General features: G+C 36.3%; 1 protein-coding gene across 1 annotated transcript in view; it reads right to left on the reverse strand.

Annotated features, from left to right (window-relative positions):
- LOC106106687 (tyrocidine synthase 3) overlaps window positions 1-9,765 on the reverse strand; it is a gene marked incomplete in the record, with an annotated part of 37,663 nt that overhangs the window by 1,610 nt on the left and 26,288 nt on the right. Inside the window, 15 exon segments of the mRNA XM_013287314.1 lie at window positions 17-71; window positions 182-328; window positions 703-845; window positions 992-1,133; window positions 1,563-1,775; window positions 2,309-2,399; window positions 2,986-3,125; window positions 3,659-3,817; window positions 4,522-4,689; window positions 5,063-5,339; window positions 5,451-5,677; window positions 6,275-6,451; window positions 6,627-6,760; window positions 7,007-7,154; window positions 7,995-8,120. Coding sequence (XP_013142768.1) covers window positions 17-71; window positions 182-328; window positions 703-845; window positions 992-1,133; window positions 1,563-1,775; window positions 2,309-2,399; window positions 2,986-3,125; window positions 3,659-3,817; window positions 4,522-4,689; window positions 5,063-5,339; window positions 5,451-5,677; window positions 6,275-6,451; window positions 6,627-6,760; window positions 7,007-7,154; window positions 7,995-8,115 — 2,342 coding nt within the window.

Here is a 9,765-nt window from a genome sequence, read left to right on the forward strand (position 1 = left end):
TATCGCTGCTACATTGTCTTGGGGACTCAGTGAGGCAGCTGTTGCCATCATGAAGGAGTGCAGAATCGTACCTAGATATCAAAACATTGTTATCTGACTCGAAGGACCAAACAATTTAAAGCTTGTATAATTTTCATATTAAAATGTCAAATAGGACAAAGTACATAAACGTAACACTTACCCTTTCCCTCAGGCAGCATGGTATCTCTAACAGAGCTCTCAATAAATTCGAGGAATGTCATGATTTTGGCGAGACCTCCGTTCAATTCGATCTCTGGCTCGTCTCGAGCGTCGAAATTCAATGCAACCGCTACCGGTGTTCCTGAATCTGAAAATATTTTTAACTTATTTAAGTTACAGTCTCGTAACTTAAATACCTTGGATTTTAAGTTGTTCTTATCCTTTTCGCTGTATAAAATAAGACTGGTAAATCGTTTTTAACTTTTCGAGTAAAAATTCAATGATTAGCTTGCTTTTTTGTGGTCAATTACAAACACAATAAGTTGTTCCCAAGATGAAATCTAAGAACGGGCGCACACCTTTGACTAAACTGTCGCACGCGATTGTCGATTGTTTCGTAGCCAAATCAAGTGTTAAGTTGCATAACTAAAAATCGAGAAACCCCGTATAAGCTTATAGGAATCGAAGCTCCACTAAACTTTGGATTATGTTGCCAGTCCAGTCAAAGTAACATATACTCACGATCTTCTAGAACGACGCTGAGTCTGGCCTGCAGCAGAGCGTCCCAGCAAGCACGGATACAGTGCGCGTAGTCCTCAGTCGCAATCTCGTGCTTTAAGAACTGTTCTAACTCAGCCTTCTCGTAGAACGACGATACGATCATACTGGACAGTAAAAAATTAACCCTTCATAATTGAAAATTTACAAATGTTTTTGCTAGAATTCCTGTCAAACCTGTCTTCTGTTAGGTACGTCAAGTATATGACTACTTCACAATAGAGTGTAGGAATTTTGTGATAGGAGTACTTACTCGACAACTTGCTGTTCATGATCTTCAGCCATCGGCACTGCTTTGAACTTGTGGTCGTAACCGCCAGCCGCGTGCTCCGGACCGCAGCTCATGTGGGTCAGCACATCGCCAAGATTGGCTGCTCCCAGAAACTCACTTATCTCTGTGGAATAGATTTTTTTGGTATAATTTATGCTAAGTTTGATATCGAATTTACAAATTCTGTGTCAATGAAATTGTCTTGTTGGTTTAGTTCCGTAGTATATTTTTAATTAAATATATTACATACTGCTTATTCTGCATTAAAACTATTGAAATACTAAGATAATACATTCATTTCCAGTATCGCAATCTTACTAATAATAGGTACAAATGCAAAAGTTTAGATGGCTAGATGAATGAATGTTTGTTAGAGTTTTTAGCTTAAACGGCAACGGATCTTCATGAAATTTGGTATAGATGTATAGTCTGGAAGAATACCTAGGCTACATACTTTTGTTTTTTTTTAAATACCACGCAGACGGAGTCGCAGCTGAAAGCTAGTATTCCTATAAACACAATTAGGAAACCATGTAATATTGTAAATACTTACCAATATAGTATCCTTTGTCTCTCAGTCTAGTGATAGTATAAATAGAATTAAGTGAGTTCCCTCCCAGCGCGTAGAAGCCCGCCCTCACTGATAGCGTCCCTCTCGCCGCCCTCCCGAGCACCTCTCCCACCGTCTCAAAGAGGACCTTAGCTGCTTCTAAATTCTCAGCATCCACTCCACTGTAGTCAATGTCGAAAGATATCTCAGAGTCGTCTGTGAAAGTAAAAAATACTACTATACTTAAATGAATAGGCAACAATAATCGGAGATATAATAGAATAAAAAACGTTCACTGCGTAACAGGCCGATTTCGGCCTGATGCGGTACTTAAGCTGGTGCGGACGAAGAAAACTGTGTCCCTCTCGCTAGTGCGAAACGATTATCCCAAGTGTATACATTACTTTACATAAAATGTATACATTATGTTTTCATAAAGTTATAGCAATTTAATCTATCCTAGTGCTAGTGGGTCTAGATAGACCTGCCATGCACTGCCGGAAATATCACTGGGGGCATATTTTGGCCCGCCGCCGCACCAGATGAAGAATTGTGATTTTACTTGCCGCACTACTAACAATGCATTTTTATTCATCTCAATCTCTGTATACTTCTCTTTTACGCTTAATTATTTCTGTTGACTTAACTGAACAGTTTTGATTGTTAAGTTAAAACTAAGTGTCTATAGCAGGCGTAAGTGTACCTCTGGTAGGAAAACAAAATTTACATAAACGTCAAAGATACCTTACCATTATTGTTAGTGTTCTCGTACATCTTGAGTAGCGCTTGTCTGTCGACTTTGCCGTTCACCAATAAAGGGACACTCTCTATAACGATTACCTATAGAGTAAACATGAAAGAAAAGAACATTTAAAAAAATTCAAAAATCATTCAGGACAAGCAGTACTTATTTGGTTCTATTATTTTATATTGTAAGGTGGTAAAACAAGCGGCCATCTGATTTGGCCGAAAAACGCAACCATTGTCCATAGACAACCACAATTGCGTTGTCTAATCTGAATTGACGGAGGAAGGGATGCACATAAAAAGGGCATTTACCCTTCTTAGGCGTCTCCAGCATCAAATCCACTTTCCCTTCCCATCTTATCCTTATAAGCAAATGATAGGGAAAGATACTAAAATTAGGACAGATCTACTAGCGCCTTGGCCAAGATTTATATAGTCGACCTCTTTTTACAGACAGTGAGAGTACGCGCCTTTGAATAAACTATCGCACAACTGTTTAGTCTTGCTTTGTTTCCTATCATTTTTTATGAAGGTTTTATGAAGGCTACACGATTTTTAGTTGTGCAACTAAACAATTGAATTATCTGCGAAACAATCGACAATCGCACAACAGTTGTGCGTATTTTAGTCAATGATATGCGCCTTTCTCTATTCATGAATGAGTATAAACAAAGGATACCTGTGGTAACATATAATGTGTCAGGGACTTCTTGAGTGCTGTTTCTATGTGGTGCGCTGAGAGCCGCGCGCTTTGCTGCACAGTCACAAAGGCCAGCACTTCAGGATTGCCACGATCCAGGCCATAGCAGAGAACCACCGCTGGAAATGTGATTATTTAAATTATAGACACACTGGATGTACATTGCTAGAGGAATACATTTATACTTATATAAATAGGAAACATATGTGTTTTTTGTATGTATTGAAATAACACAAAAACTACTGGACGGATGTCAAAACTTCTTTCAAGATTGAAATGTTATCACTTAATAACTAGGTTCTTTACTATTTTAATTTCACGTAGATGAAGTCGCGAGCAACAGCTAAAGTATCACTTTAAACTTATTCAAATGTAATATGGAATTATAATTGTAAAATTGATTTATTTTCAGTTCTGCAAGTTTCCCAATTTCTACTGTAATAATTTTCTATAGTAAGAGCACACCTTTGACTAAACTATCGCACAACTGTGTAGTCGCGCTTTGATTTCTATGATCTTATTACTTATTACTTTATAGTTGTGCAACTAAACAGTCCAATTGGCTGCGAAATAATTGACAATCGCAGATACTTTAGCCAAAGGCGCGCCCGCTCTTAAGCTAAGTAGATGGATATAAAAAAAATTCTCATACCTTTCTCGACTCCCTCCACAGCAGCTACTGCAGTTTCAACTTCTAATAAATCTACTCTGTGACCTCGGATCTTGACTTGCGAGTCAGTTCTTCCCGCGTATAATACCATCCCCTTGTGTAGAACACCGAAGTCTCCAGTGCGGTATAGTTTTCCAAAATCTGTTAGGATATGTACTCGTTATATATTTATTATTGAACGTACTGTCAAATTATTATAACTGTTGGCTTATCCATACTAAATTTTGGAACATCGTAAAAAGGAAAGCTTTGTATTTTTGTATGTAATTGATTCACGAAAAAAACACCATTAGAAGGGTAATTTATCTCTGAGTAACATAGGCTATATTTTTTATTTTGATTTCACGCGGACGAAGTCGTGAGCAACAGTTACATATTAAAAAATAGTAAAAAAATATAGCCTATGTTACTCACCGTTCCCCGGTGAATGAGCATTTTAATGGTGAAAGAATTTTTGAAATTGACCCAGTAGTTTTTGAGTTTTTTCAATACATACAAAAATAGAAATCTTTCCTCTTTATAACATTACTTTAGATTTACATAAGAGAAATATTAGTTTGGTTATGGTAACCGTGGATTTAGACTTTCCAATTGTTACACCAATATTACGAAAATAATATTGCTATCTTTGTTTTTGTTAAATACACTGACCCCTGTCAGTGTATTTAACAAAAGCTATCCCTATAGCTATATTGTTTAGAACTTATCGTAGAATAATTCTGACAAATATTAACTATTCCAATTTAATCAATTGTATGAATACTTCAGTAAAAATGCTCATTTATTTTAACGGTAAAATATGACAGCCTTAGGTCATTTAATGCTTCAACTTCGTGTTTTGGTACCTGGATGTGAGGCGTGCGGGTTGTAACAGAATTTCTCCGGCGCCTGTCCGCCGACGTACCCTGCAGCTAGATTGCGACCCGCCACCCACACCTCGCCTGGCTCCGCCTCGCGTGCCGGATTCATTTCTTCATCTAGAAGATAGATGGCGCAGTTGTCGACCGGCTTCCCTAAATTCATTCATTTGTCAATAAATGGGTTCATTTAATCGTTTTTTATAAGTTTTAAGTTCATTCATTCTTCATCATCCTTTTGGTCGTTCAAACTTCCAGGAATTTTTTCGTTCATTGATTCGTTCGAAAAGACAAACAAAGGAAAAAGAACAAAAATAAGAATTATTGCATTCTTAAAGTAAGCGCACACATTTGACTAAACTGTGGTGCGATTGTTGATTATTTTGCAGCCAATTCAACTGTTTAGTTGCACAACTAAAAATCGATTAGTGTTACCTCCATATGACATCATAGGAATCGAAGCGAGAGTAAAAAGTTCTGCGATACTTTAGTCAAAGGTGTGCGCTCTTAGAGAAATCTGTATACTCACCGATCGGTATCGTAGGATGTACATCCAATTGTTCAGAACGTTCCAGAACATAGAATGTCACGTCGCCCATAACCTCGGTACTCCCGTAGAAGTTGGCCAGCTTGTAGCCTTCGTTATCACCGAAATATTGGAAGAATTGTCCCGCCAGTTCCTTGCCGAGAGTCTCACCAGAACAGACCCACAGTTTCAGGGATTGGAGTGGTCTTTCGGAGCGGTTTAAAGAGAGGTACATTAAAATAGACCGGAGTAACGTTGGCACTAATACCAAACGATGCACCTGAAATATTAAATATGTTAGTAAATTCAATATAAATGCATTTAAAAAGATTCTATTATTCTACAGTAATTTTACCGCTGCATTTAGAAATTATTTAATTATTTGACTTACCTCATTTTCCGCTAGGACCCGAACCAATTTCTGAGGATCTCGAGTCGTCTCTCTTGAGAGTATAAGTAAGGTCCTGCCGTGTAACAAAGGCCCCCAGATCTCACAAACAGAGTCGACGAAAGTTAGAGCTGTCTTCCAAACGCAGACGTTTTCTTTGTCCGTGTACGGGAAAGTACGGAATTGCCACCAGAGGCGGTTGCAGATCGCTGAATATGACAAACGCACTCCTGGAAAGAAAATTTATCTTTTATCTAACTAATATATAAATGCGAAAGTTTGTTTGAACAAATCTTTACTATATTTAACACAGAGATAGAGGGGTTCGGAAAACATTTTTTATTTGTATACGGATTATGTTGGCAACTTGAGACTTTGGACTTTGCTCATTTCATTGTTTACAATTATAATTTCATCTCGATTTAGTACATTTTTTATTAATAATAAAGTATCTTTATTACCTATCATAATGGATATTGTAATCAAAGAACATTAAAAAAAGTATAAATCCAATACCATTGTGCTTAATGCGGTTTAAGTTACAATCATTGACGGCCTTAAGCGATCACTTAAATGACTTAACTTCATGCAATCTCAAAAGTATTATAAATACAATTATGATTATTTCCAAGTACGCGGCAATTATTTTTAAATCAAAAAGATAGAAGTACGTTTTTTTAAATTACTTTGCCTACATCGAACAATACCTAATAATTATGTTTACAGCTAAAAATAATATCAGTAAGTATTTCTTGAAATCAAGATTCTGATTATTTTTATAACGTTTTCTTCGCTATTTTCTGTCTGTAAAAATATATGAAACAAACCTTTTGGTATTCCGGTACTTCCAGACGTGTAAAGAACAATCGCAATGCTCTCAGCAGTGGCTTGCAATAGTACCTCCGCTTCACTCGGCTTATCTCCTGGTAAGCCACTGGCTTCTAAAGAGAGCTCGTCGAATGATACCGCTGGTATACCACTACCAGAGAACATAGAGGGATTTGCTGAAAGAAATAACAAAATAAATAAAGCGCCTGAAGCAAACTCATATTTTTTAAATTAATATTTTAGCTATTCCAAAATACCAGGCGTTATCAAATTAAACATTAATCTAATTGTTATAAAGTAATTTAAAGATGTCTATTTGGAATGTCTACACAGTCTGTAAGTACACTTTACCTGTGTTATCATATATGACAAGAGAAGGCTCCGCGTCCTTTAAGATATGTGAAATTCTGCCTTGTGGGAAGCTCGGGTCCATCGGCACATACGCCGCACCCGCCTTCCATATCGCTAGCAGAGTCATTATCGTACTGAAAGATAGTACAAGAATTAAGTCAAATATAACGGAGAGAGTATTTTAACAGCCGAATACTGACACGAAATTTAAATATTTAACATAGTCGCTCCGCTTAACTTCATATTTCTTTCAAATTTTACCGTCTTTCAAATTGTAAGCGATTACGAGATTGTGTAATTGTGATTCGTTTCAGTATTGGTCTGTAAGGAAAGTATAGACTTCTTAAAAGAAAGTACCAAAAAGACTAAGCAATACTCACTTATGTGTTGGCTCCATGCACACAGCTATCACATAGTCCCCGTCCCTGTTAGGTCCGATGGGGCGAGCGTGGGCGGCGATGGCTCTGCCCAGCGCGTTTGTCCGCGCCTGCAGTTCCGCGTAGCTCACACGTACGCAACTCGTCTCATCTGATTGATAGATTTCATTAGTCATTAATGAGGCTTTTAGATTCTTAAGGCCGATAAAGACAGCTTAACACAGCTTTAAACTACTGCTCTGGTCGACATACTACTGGCAGAACTCTGCTTGATCGTATTCGTGTACGGAAGACCTTAGATTATCCACGTAGATTAAGGCTCTAAGGATAATCCTGACTATAAAATATTTATAGTAATATTAAGTCTTTAAAGACAGGCCATATTAGAGGACAATAATGCCCCAATACAAATCGAGCATTTAAATAAAGTTCAGTTTTAGAGCAACTTTAACTTTAAAGACAGACTTAACACTGGTCACTCGAAAGTCCTCTGAAAGTTTGTGTTAGTATTTATTTAGTCATTGTTACTATATTATTTAACATAAATGTGAAAATCTGCTTTGTTTATGTAACTAAAGTGAGTTTTCCAACTTCGACACATGATAGGCAACTGTCTAAATGATAATTGTCTATTCACTTAAAGAATATACAAGTATTAACTAATAGAATAAGAATTGAATTTGTTAATAAATAAGGTCTCCTAGCTCTGAAGGCTCAATACAATTTGTAGCAATACAAATGCTGGGCGTCTAGTATTTATTTCTTTTAAAAATTCACTACATTTTATAACCTCCATTATATCCTTCTAGGCTGATAATAATTTATTTCAATAACATATATCTACGTCATCTTTGTACAAATGTGGAGGAAGACCGAAAAATGGATGGATTGTGTGGGAGCGAGTGGATTCAGATATGGCTGATAGAAATGTATTGAGGAGCAAAAGACTGTTCCCCGTAGGGACAAGGACAAGTTAATGTATGTACGTCACCTTTGTAAACTAAAGCGGTGGCATCTCTAGCTGTGAGATTGTCCATCATATTTGTTAGAGGTCCGGCCGGTGTCGACACCTTCTGCCCGGTGACCACAGAAACGCGCGGCAGTGATCCCATTGTGCCTGTAATTGAATCATAAATTAAATCTAAAATATTGGAAAACATGAAGTTTGTGTTGATATAAAACTGATTTTAATTCAACAATTATAAGTAACTAGCTGTTATTTTTAATATTATGATGTAATGATGAAATCTGTCAAATTAAAATGCCAGTCAGTTCAACTATACAATATGATTAACCTAGTAGGCTATGGTGCGTGATTGTAAAAATAAAATAGTTTACTAGTCCGCGCGGAATAAATAAAAACAAAAGCAAATTGCCTATGTATTCTTCCAGACTATCCTCTACATCTTTGCCAAATTTCATCGAGATCCCATCAGCCGTTTAGGCTAGAAACTCTTACAAACATTGATCCATCTAAACTTTCGCAATTATATTGAGTAAGATTTCTTTTATAAATTGCGATATTGAATTTTATAGGTAAATTATTCGCGTAATAACAGCACACACTTTTGGTATTTTGGCGAATTTCATTAATCGAGTTCCCATTATCTTAATTTAAATATACCTCAGATTAATTTAACCACGGCGAAACTATTATGTTTGTATACGAAAATATTTTAAAATCCCTACATTATTATACTGTAGTAAAGCTGTAGATATTCTAACCTAACCTAACAATGAAATATTGCACAATTAACATTTTAACGTCTTCGTTTACATAAATAACTAAGCAAACATAATCCAACAAAGTGGTATACTAATGAATGAACAATTATTTACCGGTTTTTCAATTATAATCTTCAAGTGAATCAATAAAATACTTAAGTTTATGTCAGGGTACTTATACTGCCTTATAATAAACTTACTTATTAACTAATAATTAATATCTTTACATATATATTGGAGTGTCGGTTTGTAATTTCAAAAGAAAAATTCCAGATTTCGGGAAGCTGATGTTTTTGCCTTGCTAACGGAAATTGCATTTAAAGTTTTCTGTCTACCCGCAAACCGCGTTTGTTCCGGATGATCTCCGAAACGGCTAGGCCTATTTCGACCGGACTTTCACTGAAGGGTTGTTGACACAGATTTTAATATTGCGATGTCGCTGTCGCGGGCAACAAATAATCTATGCTATTATAATAAAGCGTAAATACACACTTCTTTGCTGCCTAAGATGTCAGCGATCACAGTATATTTTGAATAATTCTTTCTTTTAAAAAAAGCCCTACACTCACGTCACGGAACGGGACCATAAGCTACAAGTTGCCAACATCAAGGATTAAGATTGCCATGGTTTGTTATGAAGTCATGTCATATGGACATTTGCAATTGATAATTTGAATAATGTTAAGAAGATTTTTTTTTAATTCATGCAGATGAAGCCGCACAGGAACAGCTAGTATGTAAGTTTATTACCTAACTAAATACGTGCCCAAAGGACAGTCAACAGTGGAGTTTAGATTGAAAATTAAAAAAACCACTATAGCACTTTTGTTACCTATGGCCAAGATCGGTTTACCCTATACAAGTGCGTATGCATTTTTTATTATAATTGTAATAGATGGTTTTACCACACAATTGCATTCCATATTCATCATCTAGTATGTAATTATACATACGCTAATAGAATGTGCATAAAAACAATGATGCAGCTGCCGCGTTTCTTGCATCAGACAATTTTTATTTATGTTTATTATATTCTA

Source organism: Papilio polytes, unplaced genomic scaffold, assembly GCF_000836215.1.
Source record: "Papilio polytes unplaced genomic scaffold, Ppol_1.0 DF822178.1, whole genome shotgun sequence".
NCBI classification, from domain to species: Eukaryota; Metazoa; Arthropoda; class Insecta; order Lepidoptera; family Papilionidae; genus Papilio; species Papilio polytes.